We start from the raw sequence: 23,566 nt of genomic DNA, 5'->3' as shown, positions 1-23,566 counted from the left end.
AAACAAAAGTCTTAATAAGGCAGATTATTATTTAAGAGCTTCCCTGCTCCATGTAAAAGTTTTGTGGGAGTAGGGTGTGGTAGAGTGGGGTAGTCATTTTCAGAATACCAATGACAAAGTACAGGACTTCTTACCATCTGAACTCCCATAAGTGAAGAATTGCTATAATAATTGGCAAAAATTTTTACCCCAAATTCACTGCACAGAATACCTGCTGCAATGAATTGCATGCAAACATTGGTGAACTAATTGTTTGCATGTTCCAGTGAGCTGTGGCCCCTGCACGTCCTGTCTTCAGTTTGCTGTACCTGACAGCACGGTGCAGTTGTGCTCTCCAGAGGGTGTGTCAGCCGTCAGTGAGGCACCTGGGTGGCACATGCTTTGTATTCCTTGGAAATCCTTAGCAGATCATGAAATTGGGGCTTTCATATTGGCTGCAAATGCGTTCTTTTTCCTCTAAAGGTGAAATATTGGTTTCTGTGTTTATTATCCAGCATGTTTTCAGAAGAAGGTAAGATTTAGATGAAGAGGAATGCATGTACTTTTTAAAACAAATAAAGTTTTTTGTGTGTTTAATGTTAAAGAAAATTCTCTTTTGCTGAAAGTGCTTTATTTTCATGTCCTAGGATTGATGACATCAAAAAAAGAGAGTGCTTCTGAATCAGCACTTTCGTTGCCTCCTAGTGAAGAATTGAAAACTTTAACAGAGAAAGATGGTAATATAATTTATAACTTCTCAAAATTTAATTTGCTGGTGGAATTTTAATATCATAGAAAAACAGCTTTACATGCGGGTTAAGTTTTAAAGTTGGTAAGGGAAAAATGAGTATGATAAAAATTACCCTTGAAAATCTCTTAAGCAGCTCATAATAAAGTGTGTACTTTAAAAGAGATAAATTCCTATCCTGCATTTCTTATGTAGATAGACTTAGAGAACTACTGGACTGGATTAAAAGGGGGAATAAAAGGAGATTGCATAGTTACAAATGGCCTGACAGCAATGTTTAAGTTGCCTTACCTGTCAAATCCTTAGGTGAGCAGTATTGAACTTTGGCCATCTTAAAACATATTAATGACATTTTTTTTGTGCTTTTTTAAAAATGTAAATAAAATAGAACTCTACTGTCAGTATTTACCTAAGGTGAGAGGTGAGTATGGTGGTCAGATTAGATAGGTAGTTAACATTAATGGAAACAGTAGCACCTCCTATTTAAGATTGTGCTGAATCCTTAAAAAACAATTACTTGTGTTATAAATTCGTTTTTTTTTTTTGAGTGGGGGGGGTACTGGGGATTTAATGCAGGGGTGCTTTACCACTGAGCTACAGCCTCTGTCCTTTATTTTTTATTTTGAGACAGAGTCTTGCTAAGTTTCTTAGGGCCTTGCTAAGTTGCTGAGACTAGCCTTGAACTTGTGATCCTCCTGCCTCAGCCTCCTGAGTCACTGGGATTATAGGCATGTGCCCAAAGTCTTTTTTAACTACAGTATATTTGGATGACATCAGGTATTTAATTTAACACTGGATAATCCACAGTTGAGGAAGCTAAATGGAGCATTTCAGAAGGATTTGCCTAGAAAAGCATCTCCTTGGCCCACTTCTTATTTTCTGCACTTGAATGTATTCTTTTGTGTTCCTGTTTTAGTTACCCTGCACGGATCCATCAGCAGCTCCTCCTCCACATCTTCTTTGGAACACAAACAGAGCTACCCCAAGAAAGCGAATGCAAGCAGCAATAACAAGAAGACCATGAGCAAAAGCCCTTCTCTGCCATCTCGAGCCAGTGCTGGTATCTATGGCTTTTTCAACCAGGCTTTCTTGGTGTTTTTTATCTTGGTTTGTTTGTAAGTAGATTTGCTCTTTTTAAATGTGTAGAAGGAACTCTTTACTGCAGTCAGATTGAACTACTTGCACTCTTCTTTGTCTTCCCCTGGGCCTTAAGCCAGGTCTCTTTGTTTTGCTGTTGGATATAAGATATTGCATTAATTTTCACTTAAATTTGCTCCTGGGGGTTTCATCCCATCTGAATTTTGTTTCTTGTGTCTTGCCTGTTAGTCTTCTTTAAAAGAGATAAATTCCTATACTGCATTTCTTATGTAGATAGACTTAGAGAACTACTGGACTGGATTAAAAGAGGGAATAAAAGGAGATTGCATAGTTACAAACGGCCTGACAGCAATGTTTAAGTTACCTTACCTGTCAAATCCTTAGGTGAGCAGTATTGAACTTTGGCCATCTTAAAACATATTAATGACATTTTTTCTCACATGCTTCTATATCATCTTCATATTTAAAAAGCATGTTTTCTCTGCTTTTACTCAAGTTATTGTTTAAAACTATGTAGGACAGGGTCAGAGAGCCCCTTCCAAGATGCCAAATGGCAGCCTGTCCTTATGTGACTTTTTAACTAACTGGCTAAGGGTCCAGTCCCCTTTTCTCCAGCTATATGTGAGGATACACAGAACAATTATTTAGCCTTGTTGAAATTGTGTCTATTGCAGTTTACTTATTTACTTAAATAGAAAACTTGTCCAGAAATTTGTCCATCTAGGCCCAAATCAATTGTGTGTGTGTGTGTGTTCTTGAGGATCAAACCCAGGGGTACTTTACCACTGAGCCACACCCCCAGCCCTTTTTATTTTTTATTTTGAGACAGGGTCTCACTAAATTGCCCTTGCAATCCCTACTGTCTCAGCCTCTAGAATTGCTGGGATTGCAGGCATGCGCCACCATGTCCAGCTCCAAATTATTCTTAATGACCCTCATGATAACCTCATGAAAATTACCATACTTCTTTTTTAATACTTGTGCTCCTTTTAGTATTTTATTATAGAAAATGTTCATTATGTAATTTTTTTCTTTAAAATATTAATGGGAAAAAAAAGAAAAAGGGAAAACCAAAACACCCAGCAGTAACAGTGATATAATACATCTGAAAGTTGGGACCCTAAAATTGGGGAACCCAACTTGGAGATTTTGCCTACGAATGTTCACCTGACCAATTTCTCCTTAACACAGTGAGGCACAGAGGAGAGAAGTTGCAATGATGCAATCCTACTTGTGTGTATTTTATTTATAGATTAAGGTCCCTCTCAATTAGTATTTAGATTTTTGATATATTTTTTTAATTTTTACATATGTATGTGAGAATAGAATCACCTTTTTTTTTAGCTTTTATAAGTAATAGTTCTAGTGGGCCTACATGCATACCTTTTTTCCTTTTATCAATTTGAATGTTATATAGATAAATAATAGTGAAGATGAAGACAGTGGTCAGAGTAGGAAAGCAAACCTTTCAGAGGGAGGGGGAACAGAGAATGGAGGTGTGTTTGGAACCCTAGTGACATTTCCTTAATAAATATGTCCAGAGTGTGGGTAGATATTCCACTTTTCATATATTTGTTTGCATTTGAAAGAAACATAAACTGCAGAGAATGGACAATAATGGAAGGACAGGCTAAAGAATTAGAGGAGCAGAAAGGAAGGATTAGGGCAATGGGGGGGCAGGGAGGAAGCTGTATTCTGGGTTGGCCTCACTGTATCCCGTTTTTGATCTTGCCATCTTTGGCCATTGTGGGCAGGCGGATGGGGACAGACAAGGATTTCTATTAATCTGGGTGTACCGCCTTTGAGCTGCAAACACCGTGTCTCAGATCATTCCTTGGTTTGTGTCTTATTTTTCATTTTAGCTTTTATGAAAGGTACTATGTAAACTATAAAGTGCTATGAACTCTCAGTTATTAGGGGGACCCAGGACTTCTTAGTCCAGCAGCTGATCCAGACCTTCCTTCCCCATGGGCTTAGGTTCCTTCCGTCGTCATTGTGTTTTCAGCTCCTCTGTTCACAGAGTGACTTGTTCCTTCCCAGGCCCTCACCTTGGGTTCTCCAGACTTCCCAGGGGGTTGGGTCTTCAGTCTGCTCACATGCCCACAAGACTGGGCCCAGGGGCCCACCTGTTCTCTGCCAGCCTTGGTAATTAGATAGCTCTGGAGATGGTATTTCTCTGGAACTTCTGATATCTAATAGGGTGTATTGTAGGGTTTAGTTTTGAATCAAGTAAAGAATGGTTTTGTTCTTTAATTAGGAAATAAATTGGGAGTAACTGGATTGAGTTATAGGCTTAGTATCCCGTATCCAAAATACTTAGGACCCAGAAGTGTGTTGGATTTATTTTTTTCAGGTTTTGGAATATTTACCTGGATAACTGGTTGAGAATCTCTAAGCCCCAAAATCTGAAATCTGAGAATTTTTGAGTGTTAAAACTCCCTTGAGCTTTGGCAGTTTAACCTGAGTGGGAATTTGTGCATTGGAGCTCAAAATGGTTTAGATTTTGGAGCATTTTAAATTCTATATTTTTATATTATATTAACTACCGTAGCAATTTTACCTTCAAATCACATTTCTGTGTGTATCATTTACACTGAATCCAGGTAAAACGACAATGACTCTAGCATTTTGCTAGAGTAGGGACTGGCAAATTACAGCCCGATGGCCAAATCTGACCTCCACCTGATTTTGTAAGTGTGGTGGTTTTATGGAAACACAGCTGTGCCTATTCCTTTATGCATTATGTACATCTGCTTTCATGCTTCCACAGCAGAGCTGAGTCACTGTGACACAGACAGTATGGCTTGCAAAGCTTAAACTATTTACTGCTTCACATAAAAAGCTGGCTGGTCCTGTCCCTAGTAGAGAGTACTACAGGTGGTCCTGGCAGAATTGATTCTACCCAGAATCAAGTGTGTGAATTTCCTCTGGCAATAATTTTCTCAGAAAACCCTTATACTTTTGCTCTGTGTGCCTTGGCCTTCCCTGTGAGAAATGCAATCACAGATGACATACATAATGAAAGGTATCTGATGTCGAAATTTCCAGCTAACTCATTAGAATGCATAGTGATTTCTTTTTGGACTAATGTGCCTTTTGAGTTTTCTCCTTGTTTTTTTTTTCCCTCTTTTCCTCTTATCTCCCACCCACCACCCCAACAGGTTTGAATTCCTCAGCAACATCTATAGCAAATAATAGCCGCCGTGAAGGGGAGCTCCGCCTTGGAGATAGGGTGTTGGTGGTTGGCCAGAGAGTTGGTACCATTAAGTTCTTTGGGACAACAAACTTTGCTCCAGGTAACTCATCTCAATATTCTTTGCTCAATTTTAATTCTTTAGAGTATAAAAGGTTTAAAATTTTATAGGTAAATAAAATTGAATCATAGAGAATTCTCGATTAACAGCTTTTGTGGATAATAGCAATAGTATGTGTGTACATGCACACAAGCACACACACATACACACACGTAAAACAGTGAGCCACACTCAGATTGCCTGGATTGACTTGCATCCATAAATTTCTCTTATTGATTGTGTTTCCATTTGTCTAATGTTAAAATTAGTTGTCATTTCCCAAGTTTATTCTTACTGATTGCTGAGTGTGCTAAATGACAGGGGAAACCTTTTCAGGATTAGGGTTTTTTCCAAGGATAATCCATAAAGTGAGTATGTAATGAATTAAGTGTACAGTTTTTTTAAACAGGGTGACTTGGAGAAAAAAGCAGAGGAAAATGAAAGAGCTTCTGTATACCCTTCTGTGTACCTTAAAAATGCATATTTGTGTTTTTGTATATTCATCCCAACCTACCTATGCTTTATATTGATTTTTCAAAAGTAAGGGTTAGTTTCTTGCACATTTTCGAATATTATAATTTTACACTGAAGTTTCAAATGAAATTGTACGTTTTAAATAGCAATATGCTATTTTAACACATGGTGGCATTGCTGCATTTTAGGAAAAGGTTACCTAGAACATTGATTAAAAAAAAAGTTTGTGGTGTAGCGTTCTTTCAAGAACCACAAAGGATCTGAGATTTTACCCTGTTTGCAAACTATCAAGTTAGCCTGCCACAGTATTAGGTGTTAATGGAAGATGGGAGAATTCAAGGTCAAGAGACAAAGGACTTTGGTACTTACAAGAATAGAAATAGCCATAGAATTAGCATTTTCTTGCATTGTTCCCCAAGCTTGAGCTTCAGTTTCAACAGGGTGGGACTGAGGGATAGGTGACACCTGGTCACCAGTGGTTTATGAGCTTAAGAAGTCTGAACATTTACGTGGACCGTGTTTTTCCACAATGTACACCTTTTGCTCTGGAGGGGACTCCCATCTCTATCCTCCAAGATGTCCTCTACACACACACACAGCCATGGAAAGATAGTCTGGAACACAGTCAGTAGTGCCACTGTCTGTTGGACACTCAGAAACATGAGGCAGCCCCCAACATCTTCTTGTTTCAGCAATACCACTTTTAACTGCAAGTTAGTAGGTTGACTTGAGACAGCTTGTATGTTTTATATTTCATGGCTCTTTGGGGGACTCCAGGTAGCAGCAATTAAGATTAGTTAGGATGTACTTAACAGTTCTCAAGTAAAAACTTAGAGAACTCACAGGTAGGTTAATTTTCACAATCTCTCTCTATCTCTGCACTTCCCTCTTTCTGACCTTATTAAACAAGGCTAGGATGGTTTGATTCTTTGGATACAATTCATTATTTTAGGTTTACTTTTAACTTTTAAATTTTTAATGTAAAGCATTTCGAAACTTGGGTAGTAACAAGCAAATGCAATAGAATTTGGAAGGTTTTGTGTTAAAGTCATTCTGTCCTTTGAGGAAGTGGTAGCATACACTTCTTGTGTCATCAAAATTTAGATCAGTCATTTCTATAGTACAATGATAATGTTAGACTTTTTATAGACTATAAGATCTAGACCTGGAAGAGGGTATGTTTGACCTCTTCAGCATTTTTTTCATTGCCACATTGGAAAGAAAATTAACATTTAAACAGGAAGATATCCATGCCCTACCACTACCAGACAGTGTGGAATCACCGTTGCTAACACTTTTCATATGTATGTTACACATTTTTTGAAAGCTGTATGGTAAACATGTAGCAGTAATATGGTAAATTAAAATGGTAAAATGCAAAAATTATATAAGAAAGTATCAAAGGCAGAAGGAAGTAGAACTTGAAAAGTCCTAATTGTGGTACTCAGAGAAGTAACAGTGCTAACGAGAGTGTCTTAGTGGACCTTCTTAAACAAGGCTAGGATGGTTTGATTCTTTGGATACAATTCATTATTTTAGGTTTACTTTTAACTTTTAAATTTCTAATGGTGACTCTGGTTCCCTCCTTCCCTCCCTCCCTCTCTTTTTTTGCATGTGATTTTGTTTGCATGGCTGCGTCTGCACAGTGGGTGTGTAGACTCTGCTCTGTTTCACGACACTGTAGGGCTCTGCAGATAGACACTGGTCGTGCTTTAGCCTTTCCAACCCCAGTACCTGGACATGGGCCCCGGTTTCATCTTTTTGAGCATAAGAGGAAGAGAATAAAGAAGTTTTTGGATGGCTTATTAGCAGCTCTATAATTGACTCAAAGAGCTGATATTCTGAGAGAAACAATATATTTGTATTTTGTAATCTACAGTATCTTTCTTGATATGTATGTCCTCATTTTTATTTATTATGTATTGTAGGAGACCAAATGCAATTACCATTGTACTCTCCTTTTAAATCACGAATGAGTGAACTCCTAGGCATTTTTAAGCTGGTCTAAGGTATCCTCAACTTGAAAATCCTTGCTCTCAGAGGGTCTCCATTTACCTTAGGCTTGCAACCTTGCTACTTCAGTTTTAGGCTTTCTAAATTCCTATCACTTTCCTCAGATTGGGCCTTTAAATACTAAAAATCATTTAGAAAATTCTTCCTAAAAGGAAAAAAAAAAGATTTTTCTTTCCATCTAGACATAGAAAAAGAGAGAGAGAAGGGGGGGAGGGAAAGAGAGGGACAGAAGAAGGGAAGGAGAGGGAGAGAGGGAAGAAGGGGGGAGAGAGGGAGGGAGGGAGAAAGAGGAAGGAAGAAGGGAGGGAGAGAGGGAAGAAGGGGGAGAGAGGGAAGGAGGGAGGGAAGGAGGGAACCAGAGTCACCATGATGTCTGGTGGTATTTTCCATATTATCTTTGTCCTTCTTAAATTATTTAAGAACCATTGGTGGTGTTCTAATATTGGGAGTGTGAAATGAAAAGATTGCACATTTACTGTATGATTTGCATCTTGATGTTATATTATACTTGTGAAACACAGCGTATTAGAGTCAAGGACAGTTTCTTTTTCTTTATAGTTTTAAGATACATTTTGGCTGCAGTCTACTTGCATAATAGCTAATCCTCTCCAAATTTGTGTTTGTACATTTTATTTTCCTCCCTTAATGTACTGCTCAGCAATTACACTTGTAAAATGTTTTCCCCACTTTTAAAATTTTCAAGTTTTATATTTTATAATTTTATCATTTGAAAGCTTAATGATGGTGATGATATTCCATCATTTTGGTCATTTGTGAAAATGTTAAACCATCCAGATTTTGGGTTAGTATAATAGCATAATGATTTTGAGCAAAGTGTAGACGCTTTTAAAATGCAATATTCATGTTCTAGGGTATTGGTACGGTATAGAGCTTGAAAAACCCCATGGCAAGAATGATGGTTCAGTTGGAGGTGTGCAGTATTTTAGTTGTTCTCCAAGATATGGAATATTTGCTCCCCCATCCAGGGTACAAAGGTGAGAAAAAGGGGATTTGTGTATGTTTACATAAATGTTTTGAAATTTGAAGTTGCACACAGAGACCCTAATTTGATCTGGAGACACACACCAAGTGTAACTTGTGCCTTCATTTAAGGGTTAACCAGCCACCTTCTTCAGAGAGAAGGCTCATGGAAAGCTAAATTTGCCTTGCTAAGGATTTGCAATTTTAAAAACCTTTTTTCCTCATTTGCAAACCCTATGAGTATGTGTAGGCTATTAGAAGTGGCGTTTTGAAGCTAAGAACAGTGAGAGCAGCAAGCTTAATCTGTCATGCAAACAAAAGTAAAAATGCTCCCTGATTGCTTCAGTCACATCCTAACTACATTAAATTTCCTGCCAGCAGGCACCCATTCATTCTCCTGCAAACCTAATAGAACCAAAATGGCTTTTCCTCTGATTTCTTTAGTTTTCAAAAATAGATAGGCAGTAGATCTTTGGGGGAAGTGAAGTTTCAAGGACTTATATATAATAAACCTCCTCGGTGTTTCTTCGTAAGACAGTAACACTTCTGTGCACCTTACTCTGGTTTTAAAAAACAACTTGAGCAGAAAAAAAAATCCCTCTGAAATTCCAGGTGGAAAGTGAAGTGCCTTATGTGCTGGAAGAGCTGGCTTGGTGTGCTTTTCAGTGGCTGGGAAATAGGATGCGAATCTTTCAATAAGGGAGAACATACATGGTCTGATCATATTCCTAAGTCTAGAACTCTGATCACACTCCGGCTCCCTTACGAGCCTGTGACCGCTTCCAGGCAAATTCATTTTAGTTTCTCTTATCAATTTTCGTCCTCAGTTTTTTTTTTGTGTTGAATAACTGCATATACTTTTTGTATTAATTTCCTTCTTTTTACAATGCACTTGGTATTGTCATTTTCTTCTTTTTGATAAATATTCAGCATACAGTGCTTTTGTAGTTCCTAAAGTATCCTCTGTTAAATGTTACTTCCTTTGATCCTAATAGGCGTTTGTTTGGTCAGGTAAGCCAGAAAATAACCATATCTGTTACAAACATTTATTGAGCATTTAATAAGCAGAGGGCTCTATAGTGTGTGGCCTGGCTGCTTATGTCACTGTGGCTCCTCTGTGTCCAAGCCCAGGCAGTGTAAGCCATTATGATTATTCCCGTTTTGGCAGGTGAAGAAACAAATTACAAGAGATAAAGTAACTTAGCTAAAGTCATGTGGCTAGTTAGGGGTGGAGCTGGACCCAGCCCAGGTTTGTTATTTTATTTTTTTTAAGTCCATACTTTTAGGCACTTTGCTGGTGCTGCTCCTCCTCCCCCACCTCCTCCTCCTTTTTTTGTAGTCATTTTTTAAATGAAGAAAAGGACATGCTAGTAATGAATCATGTGCACAACTTTTGGGCCCTGTTTTCAGCACTGTTCATGTATTTAGTCAACTACAGAGGAGGAAAAATTTATTTGAGGGCTCAAGGTTTCAGAGGTCATAGTCCATCGAAGGCTGGGTCCATTTCTTGGGGCTCAAGATAAGGCTGAACATTACGGCAGTGTGTGTGGCAGAGGGAAGCAGCTCACATCATGGTGATCAAGAAGCAGAGAGAGAGACTTCACTCTGAAGATACAAAATATATACATCAAAACCATCTCCTCCAGCCACACCCTACCATTTTCAGTTACCACTCACCTAATCCCTATCAGGGGATTACATCACTGATTGGGTTAAGATCTCACAACCCATTCATTTCTCCCCTGAACTATCTTGAATTGTCTCACACATGAGCTTTTGGGGGGACACCTCACATCCAAACCATAACAGATGATTTACTTCTCCACACCCGGTGAGTCAGGCACCGTACTTCTCCCTGATTCACAGACGAGGAAGGCAGGACCCAGAGAGATTAAGTCAGCTATGCTCCCAGTGGGGATTTGAACCCTGACCATCTAGAATCAGGATGTGTGCTTCTTAACATAGCTCTGGTGGATAAAGGAGCTCTGGTGACTTCCTTTAAGAAGTTGCAAGGGGTGACCTTGGGAGTGAGGTCCACTGAGCCATTGGTCAGGCTCCTGCGCTCTGCTACTTGGGAAAATCCTCATTGGCACGTTGCTACAGGCTTATACAAATTTTGTTTCCTAGTCATGAGGACTGGGATTCGTTTCATGTTCCATTACCCAGAGTGTGTAGTTTGGTGCTTTTTAGGCACAGTAAGTATTGGTCAGCTCTGATTCCCAGTTCAATGCTTTTCTGCAGGAACAGCCCTTTTTTCCTCCTCTGCACTGTGAAGCCACATTCTTTCTCATGGTTTCATTTTTCCTCTGGCTTTGTTTTTGACTTTGTGTTTTGCTTGTCTTCTGTTTGGTCTTCTTTAAGGTGTTGCATTTGAAAGCAGCTCCCTCTTAACAGAAACAGGGCTGTCTCTAAATGAACTGCTGTCTCAATCCAGCTGTCTTCCTGTCATCTTCTGATTGTCTCATTCATCATCATCAAATACTATTAAGTGTCTTTTAGCATTTTGTGCTGTGCTAGGCATTCTATAAGCAAATAAAACAGACATGGTCTCTGATTTTGAAGAGTTTCTCATCCAAATCAGTTTTGATCTCTTTAAAGACCCCATTGATCCCCACGATGGAAGGATTTTTAAATTAGGGACTGCTGGAGGACAGTCCTAATAAGGTAGTGACCTATCACATCCTCACCTTGCATCTTTCTCCTTGGAATTATAGCTGCCTTTTATTTTTCCCCTTTCCATTTAAAAAATGTGCCTCCTATCCCAGAATTGTTGCACATATTATTTCCTCTGCTGGGTTGGCTTTTTAGACCTACCCACCATTACCCAACTTCCATTCAGCTTATATATATCTATATATCATATATCTATATACATTTATATATTTGGTCAATATATAAATCAATCAGTGTTTCTTTTAATAAATACTCTGAGAAAACTCACTAAATCTAACCCCCCTCCCCAACACGTGTGCATATTGACCAGATGATCTTCATTAGCATAGTATTCATTTTCTTAGTTCTTATCAGTAGGCACTTAACTTAATGAGCTGATCACCTTTAGGATTCGGTTACTCTCTACTGTCCATCACCACTTCATCCAAGTCTGTCCTGTTCGCCATTCATCAAGTCACATTCTTTGTGTCCCTCAATCCCTCATTGACTGCAGTGTGTTGTATGCCATGTGAAAATAATGCAGGTGGCTTGTGTGTGGAGCTGCAGATGCTGCAGGAGTTGCAGGATTCCTTGATGGAAGTGAAGCGTGTTGCAAGAAGGGATTGACACAGGAGGCCTTGCAGATTTAGGTCAGTAAGCAGTTGAAAGAAGATGAGGCTGTCAGGGTTGGCTTTTCAAAAATAAGGAATAATTTGAATATCAAAAAATGAAGAGAAAACCCATGGGGAAGGTGACCTTTATGATTGTGCTTAAAGTCAAATATAAAGGGCCTTGAATTAGGTTAGCCGTACAGTTTTATCAGAAAAATTACACACACACACACAAACTTGGCCAATATCTTTTTTTTCCAACTTAAGAATCAATGATATTTTTATAATTTTAATCTACTGTTTGTTAAATTTAATAAAATAAAAATATTTTCATATTTTTTAAGTTCATTTGAAAATAAAGTTCCAAAGAAACAAAATCAGGTTCCTATTTTAAGTTACTTTACTTTAAATTGACTTTTCATACTTTTGATTCTTAGATAGTGATTCTGATTGTTCCATTTGAGTATTGCCTATCTCCCACACTAGGCTGAAGCTCATTCCTGGCTTATATGGGTGCTCAATAAATGTTTGTTGAATGAAAGAAGTAACAAATACTAATTGGTGTGAAAACCTTGGTTGAAAACCTGAACACCAACTACTATTAATGAGGTATGCTTTGTCTGTTCTGTTTATAGACTAACAGATTCCCTGGATACTCTTTCAGAAATTTCTTCAAATAAACAGAATCATTCTTATCCTGGTAAGATAACATAGTTTTATATTGCTAGTAAATATTTGTAGCCACGGGTAATGGTACAGAACTGTAATCCCAGATACTTGGGATGCTGGGCCAGGAGGATCACAAGTTTGAGGTCAACCTTGGTAATTTAGTAAGTCTCTGTCTCAAAAAAAAAAAAAAAAAGGAAAAATAAGGTTTAGGGATGTAGCTCGGGGTAGAGCTGCTTGCATAGCATGTGTCTGTTGATTTGATCCCCAGTATTGGGAAAAAAAAAAAAAAAGAAGTTCTTTTGTTTTAGTTCATTGTATTGTCAAGTTTGTATGTAAACAAAGTAGTACATGAATGCATTTGTATAGTTCTTCTAATCATGGAGCAAGTATCTGTTACCCACCCCTCAGCTGAGGATTACCTGTGTTGTAGAAACTCCTGAGTACCCACCTGCTTCTCATCTTCCTCCCTCATCATATATCCCATCCTAAGGTTGTGAGCCTTGAATATTACGTTAATTATTTTCTGTGTATATCATATATATGTGTGTGTGTGTGTATAAATAATGTTTAGTTTTGATTAGTGCTTGCTATTTTGTTATGTAGCATCCCATTAAAATGCAGGATGGTTATTTCAGGTTACGTCCTATTTTTTGTTAGTACAACGTGTGTTGTGGTGCATGGGCGACTGTGTCTCTAGGTTGCCAGGTGAGGATGGCCGTGTCCTCAACATTCCCTAGGGAGCGCCAGGTGCTTGCAGCATACACTCTGTCCCTCTGTACCTCCTGACACTGATCTTGTTTGGCTTAGGAATCTTTGCCAGTCTGATGGTTTTCAGTGGTATCTCACTGTGGCTTTAATTCATACTTTCCAGATTACCGAAGAGGTGGAGCCAGGCTTCAGTTTATGGGCCATATCCATTTGCTCTTTAACCAAGTACCTGTTTAAGTCTCTTGCCCATTTTTTTTTTTTTTGGCATGTATTGTTTTTTATCTTATTAATTTGTAGATCTCTCTTTGTGTATTCTAGGTGCTAATATTTTTTTCAGTTTTTGCCTAGTTGATTGTTTGTCTCTTCACTATTTTTTTTTAATCTTTGCATAAATAAAAGTTCTCGATTTTTATGTAGTCAAAGAGCAAACCCTTTTATGGCCTGCATTTTTTTTTTTTTTGTCTTAAGAAGTTATTTCCTAAGACAGATATCATAAAGGTATTTTTCTGCATTGTGCTTTAAAAGTTTTTATATATTCATTTTTCACATTTGTTGTCAGTTCACTTGGAATTGACTTTGTGGGTGGTACGGATCAAATGTAATTTTCTTTTCCATATGGATGACCATCTATGAGAGAGTTATTTGTATTAACACCAGCCCGTAAGTCCTTGTTGAGGTCAACTTATGACATATGGATGGATTTTCACCATTCTGATAGCCGTGTGTTTTAATTGGGGGTTCCCTGAGGAGGTGCGGTGTTGTGTTGGTGTGCTGGAGCTGCCTTGGCTGGCAGTGGCTTCTTCCTCTGCTGTCATATGGTCTCTGTGTCCTGATCTCCTCCTCTTGTAAAGATACCTATCATATTGAACTAGGGCCCACCCCAGGACCTCGTCTTACCTTAATTACCTATTTAAAGCCTATGTCTGTGTACAGTCTCATTCTGAGGTATTGGAGGTTAGGAGTTAAGCTTATCAATTTTAGGGGGACCCAGTTCAGCCCCTGATAGAGGTTGAGTATTTTTTCACATGTTCACCCCTCAGTGAACCTTGTTTGGTGAGGTGTCTGTTCAGATAGGTTGTTTTTTTCTTGGTATTTTCTTGTTGTTGAGTTCTTTGTGTATTTTGAATACTAGACCAATAAGATAAGTGTTTTGAAAATATTTTCTCTCAATCCATGGCTTGTCCTTTTACTCTCTTTTTTTTGGTGTGTGTGTGTGAGGTACCAGGGATTGAACTCAGGGGCATTTGACCACTGAGCCACATCCCCAGCACTATTTTATATTTTATTTAGAGACAAGGTCTCACAGAGTTGCTTAGCACCTTGCTTTTGCTGAGGCTGGCTTTGAACTCGAGATCCTCCTGTTTTAGCCTTCAGAACTGCTGGGATTACAGGCGTGTGCCACTGCGCCTGGCTTCCTTTTACTCTCTTAAATGGTGTCTTTCACAGAGCAGAAGTCTTAAATTTTAATGAAAACCAAGTTAATCAGTTTTGGGGGGATGCTGTTAGAGATCCCTGTGTTATTGGTGGTGCTTTACTAGGATATTTCTAGGTGGAGGTTTTTTGTTGTTGTTGGTTTTGGTTTTGGTTTAACCTGTTTGGTATCATGGGTCTTCCTGGATCTTGGAATTAGTATCTTTGATCTTTGTTCAAGTCAATAAAATTTTTACTCATTATACTTCAAGAGTATTTTCTCCTCCATTTTCTTTATTATTTCCTCCTGAAATTTGGATTGATTGTTATATTGGACTTTCATACTTTTTTCCCCATGCCTCTTATATTTTTTTCACAACTTGTCCTCCGATCACATTCTGAATATCTTCAGAGTTTTCTTCCTGTTTTCTGATTCTCTCTTCAGCAGTGTTTATTCTCTTGCTTAATCTAGACATAAAGTTATTAATTGTAGAAATTTATTTATTTATTTTTAAAAATCTGGTTGTTATTTACTATCACTTATTTCCCCATATTTTCAAGTTTGTTATCTTTAGACATTTAAAATTATTTTTATTTTATTTTATTCTGTGTTAAGTAATCAATATCTGAAGATTTTGTGAGTCTAATTCAGCATCTGTTTCTGTTGAGCCTGATTTAGGGTGCCTTCTTTTCTCGTGAGTTTTCAATTTATTATTGTGAGGTGCTTCATTTACTTGGAGTTTTAAAGATGAGAATTCTTTGAGGCCTGGGTTGATGCATTCTGGGATTATATTTACTTTTGCCAGTGGCCTGGAGGCACTGCTCCAACCTGGGACTTTAACTTATGTTCTGTGCAGCACTTTTTATTTTTCACACAGATAGCATGAATTTGACTCATGGTCACAAACTGTGAGGGTAGAAGTTTTTGCCTTTTACTGAGTGGGAGGTTGGACACAAATCCCTTTCCTTTGTCTTCATTGGAATGTGCTTCCTTCTGTTTCTTACTTAAGCTTATGCTGAGTGAGCTCCTTTAACCAGACTCCCTTTTAGTGAGAATCCCCCGCCCCCCTACCCGCTTGGGTAGGCCCTTGCTGCTTTCTTCCCATTCCCTAGTGCATCCAGAAAGGCAAGAGCCATGGTTCCTAGAATTGAGTGAAAACTCTGTGGTGTGCTATCTGGATGCCTGGTGATCACTCATGCTTTCTTTCTTTTTAAAAATTTTCTTTGAAATTGTGCCTTTTGTGTAAGTTCATCAGTACTTTTTTTTTTTTTTAATATAGTTGTTTTAAATTAAGGTTGTTCTGGGGCTGAGGATGGGGCTCAGTGGCAGAGTGCTTGCCTAGCATGCATGAGGCCCTGAGAATCCTTTGTAAGAATTTATCTTTTGTGAAGTCTTTTTTTTAAAAACTCTCTTTTATGTATACAGCAACAATCAAGGAGTTCAGCTCTGAAGTTTATTACTTACTCTTTTATAAATGGAGTATTTTTAATAATGGTGTTCTAAAATCATCATTTTTTCATGATTATCAAGATTGCAATATCCAGTCATAAAAGGAATCAACTGTATCAATATATAATTCAGTTTATTTGAGAAATATTATGATAAAAACTTCCAAAAGTACTCTCATGATCTTAACTTATCCCGTACGAGTGTAGTTTGCTAAGGAAGGTAAAGGTAAGGTAAAGGTAAGAATCTGTCAAGAAATCTGAATGGCCAATATGCTCTGAGTTTACACTTTTTTTTCCCCCAAAGAAATATTTCATATCATAGAACATCTGTAGAAGAGAAATGACCAGAGATAACTTTTTAAATAAGGAGTTAAAAATGTGTGATTTATTTTTCTTCTTCTGAAATTAATTTCATATTTAGGTTTTAGGAGAAGTTTCAGCACAACTTCTGCTTCTTCCCAAAAAGAGATTAACAGAAGAAATGCTTTTGCCAAGTGAGTATTAAGAAGATTTAGAAAAACACCTTTCAAGATGAGCATGACGGGATTCTGTGAAGGAAGAAAAGTGGATTTCTGTGTAGTACGTTGCTTGGTAGAATTTTGACACGTAAGAGAGAAGGTGTGATCAGTGTACTGAATTCTTCCTCTCTCCTTTGCAAGCTCAATTAAAAATGTCACCAGTGACTAAATAGAGCAGTCTTGCATATATTTTCTCAGAGGTTAGTACTGCTAATAAAAGAGGAATTTACATTTTGTGTTTTCCTTGAGTAGGGTGGATTTATTTTAAACACTGCTTATTAAAGTAATCTGAGATTTGACTTAATATGATCAATGCATGAGAGAAATGTAAGGCCTGTTTACATAAGGTAATCTTAAAATATTTTTTAAAAATGCATGCCCCCTCCCCTTAATAAGCATGTACTGCTCAAAGCCATCACCAGTTTTGAGAGTTTTGAGATTGGTCTTCTCGCTGGAGTTTAAGAGCAGCAGTAACTCTGTGCTCCAGTTTATTGAAGATATTCAAGAATTCTTAGGCAGAGTGGAAGATGTTACTAAGAAGAGACAACCAGGAGATGAAAGACTGCTGAAGGGAAAGAGGTAGAAAAATCAGTGTGGGGATTGTGGTGAGTGGAAGGACATGATACAGAGGAACGAGGGGAGGAGCAGAAAAGAAAAAAAGCTGAGCCCTGAGAATGGATGTCAAGCCAGCATGTCTGGGCGTGCTCAAGACCGGCTCTTGACCCGGGGAGGAGACCGCAGTGCTCCTTTCCTATAAAAATAGAGATTAAGCTTTACTAATAAGGATACAGATTGACACTAGAACCTGTTTAAAACTGACTATACTTTTACCGAAGATATAGAACCCATTTTTAGAATTATGTATTTATTTTTACTTAAAGAGAGTGTGTGACCAAAATGTTTGGTGACCAGTGTTCTCAGGAACAGAGGACCTGTAGGTGCTGGCAGTTGGTAGGAAAGTGGCCCCTGATCTTCGGAGTAAGAGAGAGAGTGCAGCGACTGGACCTCCACCTACAGAGTTGATGGTGTGTCACGCTGTTGTTAATCAGGAAACATGATGTATTTTGAAGGATCTGTATTGAGAAAGTGAGTTTATTGAGGTTGGCCAAACGCTATGTTGTTTTCTCGCTTATTTACATGGAAATAAATAATATTTCCAGAAGAAATGTGAAAAATGTAGTCAGAAGGGGTGAAAACTCCTGGGTGAGAAGTGTGGAGGACTTGGGCCAGAGGACACAGTGCCCACGCATGTGAGAGGGAACCGCAGAGGGGCGCCATTTGTGTGGAAGAGCAGGTTGGTTTTCTATTCGTGGGGGAGATGGTAGCGATGAATGCACTTCACTCAGAGGGAAAGGTGACTGAGTGCCTTGGAAGCAGCTCTTCAGAAGCCCATGCACATCTCATGCCAGGAAGGGGAGTAACAAAGAAAATGAGCTTAGAGAGTACTGTAGGAGCTTGGGGACCTGTCGCCACCAGGCATGCGTCCCCTCTCCTACTATACTCATCCTACTGTGTACATTCTGTGTCTGACCAGCATCTCACCCTCTCCCTGCCACGTGGCTTCAGCTCCTCTCCCTGTTAGGAGCCTCTGCTCATGAGTGCGTGCTGGGTCCTGTCTGGAATGTCGCACAGGGGCAGGGGGGCGGTCAGCTCAGGTTTAAGTATCTTTAGGCCAAAGTTCTGCAACTCAGTTGCCACAGGGTCCATCATTTCACACCCCGTCAGTGTGTTCTGCCTCCCTTCTCACTTCTGAATTTCTAAGCAGAGTGAGGTCCAGACTCCTGGGCACAGTTTACAGTGGCCTGCATGGCCAGCGCCTGTGTGTTTCCCCTGCCTTACCTCATGGGCTGTGCTCTTTAGACCCTCTGAAATGTGCCTTTTGCTCACCCCATGTACTGCTTTTCTGTCCACGACCTCCCTAGTTATAGCCCCAGTGTCACTTCCCCACCAAGTGCCTTCCCTGGGCTTTCAGGAGAGATTCCCTCCCCCCCTGCACCCTTGGCACCTTCCTCCATCTTTATTGTAGCTTAGAAGATTTTAGTGCTTTGTTATGTAGGGTTCCTAGAGCTTAGCCCATGCCTGCCACTTCATAGGTGGCCAATGAATGTTTTTGAGTGAATTAACATAGTTCTCAGACATACTATAATTCTGAGTTTCTCAGTTCCCCGGACTTCTGAGCTTTGATATAACTTGAATCAAAATAATTTCTTATTAGAATGTTTAGTGTTTATCCAAACCATTAATTTTGATTTAGATAGCGAATTCAGTTTATTACCCATTGCTGTCTTTTTCTTTTTAAAAAATATTTACTTTCTTTTTAGTCATAGGTGGACACACTATCTTTATTTTACTTTTATGTGGTGCTGAGGATCGAACCCAGTGCCTCATGCATGCTAGGAGAGCGCTCTACCACTGAGCCACAGCCCCAGTCCCCTCTTTGCTCTCTTTATAAGCTCTTTGGTTTAGGAAAGTTGAGTGTACAACATTTAAAACATTAAGGAACACTAGATGCGGATAAGGAACAGCTGTAATTTTGTCACCTCCATGAGATTATCCCTATAAGCACCTTGGTGTGTATGCTTTTCCAGTTTTTTTTTTTTCCTAATGCATGTGTCTGAGGGTTTTTTTGGGGTAAAGTTAGATGGATCAAACTCAGTGTTTATACCCTTTAGAAAGCTTTTTTCATAAAAATATCATGAACATAATCCCATGTTCTTTAATATCTTTCCTCACTGACTTTGGCAATGTTTTTAAAAAGACCTGCACTATGCTATGATATGGAAACATTTTTAAAAAATAAACTCTTTTATTTTAGTTATAGGTGGACATAATATCTTTATTTATTTTTATGTGGTGCTGAGGATCGAACCCAGTACCTCACTCACGCTAGGCCACTGTGCCACAAACCCAGCATCTGGAAACATTTTTATATCATAATAGCATATGAAAAAAATCATAGCTTGACTAATAATAGATGCCAAACTTTTAAAACATGTATCTCTTCCTCTCATCACCCCCTTTCTCTGTGTGTGTGGGCACATGCATGCTATGCACAAGGTCAGATAAATATCCAGCATTATTTTCTTTCAGTGTTTTTTTTTAAATTATGCATTAGTACTTAAATGTATTTGGGATTCATATTTGGAATTTTGAAATTTTATGAGTTGTGAGAATCACATTCATCTCTCCCAAACAACCAATTGCCCAGCATCCCTAATTCAGGGTTCCCTGTTCTGAAGTTTTACCTGTCCTCACATAAAATAATTCTGTATATTTTTAATTTTTCTAGATTAATAGTTATTTTTGTAGGGGTTAGATACACCCCAGGGCCTCTCACCTGCTAGGCAAGCACTCTGCTCCTGAATCATAGCCTCAGTCATTTCCTTTGTTATTTGTCATTCTTATGCCAGAGCCACATTGTTTTATGGGTTGTGACTGTAATTAAAAAAAAAAACAGCAATGTAAATATGGCCTCATCATTTTTCAACCTTTTCTTGATGGCTGATGCCCATCTGGTGGTGAGTTAGCCCTGGCCTGTGTGCCTGGGCAGCCTGGGCCTGAGGTTCTGAGCCTGTGCTCCTCTTAGGTGAGCAGGAAGGAAGCAGGACCTCTTTCATGGATTTGTGTAAGGCAGAATGAGATAATATACGGAGGTATAAGGCACGTACTAAGTGCTCAGGAAGTGATAGCTCACTGTCATTATGTGGAGATTACTATAATTTTGTCATGATTCAAAAATTGTCCATTTGGGGTGAATTTGAAATATTAACAAATGTATGTTTCTGTTTAGAAAAAGGACTTTCATTTTTCTTTTGTATGTTCTTCAGTAAAGATCTGTGCCTTTTCTCACACATTGTTTATTATTGTGTTTGTGCATTTGACATAGCAAATAATAATTTTACAAGTATTTTATAACTAGAATTCTGTTACTTTTATTGGCAAGGGCAACTCAGAATAAGCCTCTAAGCCTCAGCTTTCTGCCCATAAAATTCATGTCCTCTTCCTTTCTGCGTTGTGGTTGATAGGAAATGAGATAGTGTTTTTGATAGAGTATTTAAAAATATATAAAAATGAAATAAAATAGAAAAATAAGTAGGGTCCAGGTTCTGTTTCCAATGAGATCTGTGCAGTTTGGGTAATAGATTCTGCACTGTATTTGCTGTGGTCCTGGGGAGAAGGGTTTCTTTTGGAGCAGTGGCATGGGACAGACGGTGGAAGGCTCAGGTAGGATTGGTGGTTTCTGGAAGATCTCTGATGAGAGGGCAGCAAGATCTGGGCCGCAGTGGACCCATCGCGGGTGAACCTCAGGATCAGCGACTTCCAGCACATCACGGAAGGTAGCTCTTGGGCGGGGCAGGCTTGAGGCCTTGGCTGAGTTCACTGGTGAGTGAGTCCCAAAGAGTTTTGTTAACCAGGTCACATTGGCAGCAGGTGCTGGGAGGTATCTGTAGTCCATCATGAGGAAGGAAAAGGAAGGAATCCTGCTCAGGGCACCCAGACCTCATTTGGTGTTAGTGATGCGATAGCTGCTGCTTAGCATTTTAAAAAATCAAGCTGTTCCCATAAAGTGTTCTCTTTTGTGAATTACAATGACGAATTCTGAATCTGGCTGTGGGATAAGTATGGTCAGTTGTCTTCTGTGGCTGTCACACCTAAGGACTGTTCTCACTTTCCCTTCTGGACAGGTCCAAGACCGCTTTGCGTCGCAGCTGGAGCAGTACCAGCACAGCAGGTGGCCTTGAGGGGAGTGTGAAGCTGCACCGGGGCTCTCAGGTCCTGCTCACGAGCTCTAATGAGATGGGTACCGTTAGGTACGTGGGCCCCACGGACTTTGCTTCAGGGATCTGGCTTGGACTGGAGCTCCGAAGCGCCAAGGGGAAGAACGATGGCGCCGTGGGTGACAAGCGCTATTTCACCTGTAAGCCGAACCATGGAGTCTTAGTTAGACCGGGAAGAGTGACCTATCGGGGAATCAATGGGTCCAAACTTGTGGATGAGAATTGTTAAGCTTCTAAAATATGAGTCGAGCTCAAAAGTGTGTGTGCACAGTGCACACACACACACCGTGTAAAATAAGAACCCATGGCATATGGTTTTACTTTCTTTAGCCATTATCTAACATGTGGAAATGCAGCATATAGTCATCTTCGTACAAACCCTTACAACAATGAGTGACTCCTTAAAAGGCCACAAGCATGAGCTCTAGATATCATGGTTCTCTTAAAAGGTTTCCAAATAAGCACTTTTAAAAGCTTTAAAAGCTTTAGGTCCCAAGAAAAATTCCAGGACTCAAAAAAGGAAGAAAGGAAAGAATGTGCCACCAGGTGATAAATGGATGTATTGCTTTGCTTGTTGTGTTTCATTTTTGCACATGATGTTGGATTTGTCACGATTGTGAAGGTTTTCACTAGCTTTGGTTAACACAGTGTTTACATGACCTTTTTCTGTCACGTGTTTTCTGAGTTTTTCTTTCTGTCTGAGTTTTATTCCTAATAATTACCTTAAGGTAATAGCAACTAGGTGTATTTTTGATATTTCTGATAAAATCACACGCCCCTTCAGGAATGGCTCACCTCAAGGTGTGTTAGAATGTGAGGTGGATGAACCCTGGGCAGTCTGGCTTGGCCTCTGGCCCCTTTGCTGAATACAGAAATGGAATCTGTCCTACCCAGGGCCACCAACTAGTTGGTTGGCAAACAACCATGAATCTCCTGACTTGTGGCTCAGTGCTTTTCCCTCTATGCAAAGTAGGTAACCTCTGAGTTTTCTGCTGCTGCTTGCCTGTCTAATCTGTATGAACTACAGAAAACCCACAATTAAGGTTTATGAATTCAGATCAGAATGTTTTGCACATACTTGTTTAACTTCTTCGCTAGATGTATCTATCTCACACACGTACACACACACACGCTCACTTGTGCACACATGCACGCACACTCAAAGCACTTTTAAAACATGATGCACTTTCATCTTTGTAGATTCTTTGACATCCTTTCCTCCTGGAATATGAAAAACATTTAAAAAACGTATTCAACAGAAGAGAGCAAATTAGGATGTGTCAGGAAGGGCGTATTACTTGTTCATTTAAATGTGTATGATTCCCGGGCTTTTTTGTTCTGTCACTGGTCAGCCTGGTGTTGTTGGCTACAGTGGCTGTTCTTCGCCCCCAGAGGTTGCAGAGGTCAGCCTCTTACAGAGCGACAGATGGCACTGTCTACCATGGTCCTCCTTAAGTATATGTTACAAACTAAGCTTTGCTAGAGTGATGTAATAATGTCCAAAGTCTGTCTTGTGTATATGTATTGAAGTTTCTGTCCTATGTGTGTAAAGATTTATTGTCAATATTTAGACTTCAAACTACCATAGAAATATTGGAACAGTTTATAAGATTAAGTATCCTTCAGAATGGAGCTTGCTTTGTGCTTAGAAATAAAATATGCTGAACTATTTTGCAATATACTATTTTAAAATCTAAATTCTGTTACTTTGTTGCCTTTTTTTTTTAAAAAAAGTGTGGTATGTCAATAAATACTGCTAGACTTATTTTCCTGAAATACATTTGCAAAATAAGGCTGCTTTATAACCAAGGATTATTTTTATTGATTGAAGAAAATAAGTGTGCTGTGATTTAAAAGTAGATTTATTTTATTATATAGATTATTTCTTAAAAACTATTTATACCTGAACATGAAATCCATGACTATACTGAACTTGAAATTTATAATTCTGTTAAATATAAAACTCTCCGAGTTAAAAACAGTAATGCCAACACTGAATTTATTTTTGATGTCAAAGAACAAATTCTCATCATATTCAGATCAAGATTATTAAATCCATTTAACATGTATGTTTACATATACTATAGATACAAATTAGGTGTTTCCATTGTGTTTTGCTTATTAAATGTCATTCAAAGTTCACTTCTGGAGCATTAATAAAAAGGGAAGCTGCTTGGTTTTGGAA

General features: G+C 38.8%; 1 protein-coding gene across 9 annotated transcripts in view; it reads left to right on the top strand.

Annotated features, from left to right (window-relative positions):
- The window catches only part of CLIP4 (CAP-Gly domain containing linker protein family member 4), a 121,835-nt gene extending 98,269 nt beyond the window's left edge, over positions 1-23,566 (top strand). For 6 of the 9 annotated variants that reach the window (XM_081264828.1, XM_081264830.1, XM_081264829.1 and 3 more), the window contains 8 exons: positions 627-716; positions 1,644-1,787; positions 4,987-5,121; positions 8,477-8,600; positions 12,485-12,549; positions 16,507-16,579; positions 17,000-17,182; positions 21,289-23,566. In XM_081264828.1, the coding sequence (XP_081120954.1) occupies positions 627-716; positions 1,644-1,787; positions 4,987-5,121; positions 8,477-8,600; positions 12,485-12,549; positions 16,507-16,579; positions 17,000-17,182; positions 21,289-21,610 (1,136 nt within the window). In that variant the 3' untranslated portion in view covers positions 21,611-23,566. The remainder of the gene's footprint in view (positions 1-626; positions 717-1,643; positions 1,788-4,986; positions 5,122-8,476; positions 8,601-12,484; positions 12,550-16,506; positions 16,580-16,999; positions 17,183-21,288) is intronic. The other 3 variants (XM_081264832.1, XM_081264833.1, XM_081264834.1) reach the window with 3 other exon arrangements.

This window comes from Spermophilus citellus (genome assembly GCF_964194105.1).
Source record: "Spermophilus citellus genome assembly, chromosome: 13".
Lineage (NCBI taxonomy): Eukaryota > Metazoa > Chordata > Mammalia > Rodentia > Sciuridae > Spermophilus > Spermophilus citellus.
The sequence above is the reverse complement of the archived record's forward strand: the minus strand, read 5'-3'. Positions and strand labels throughout refer to the sequence as shown.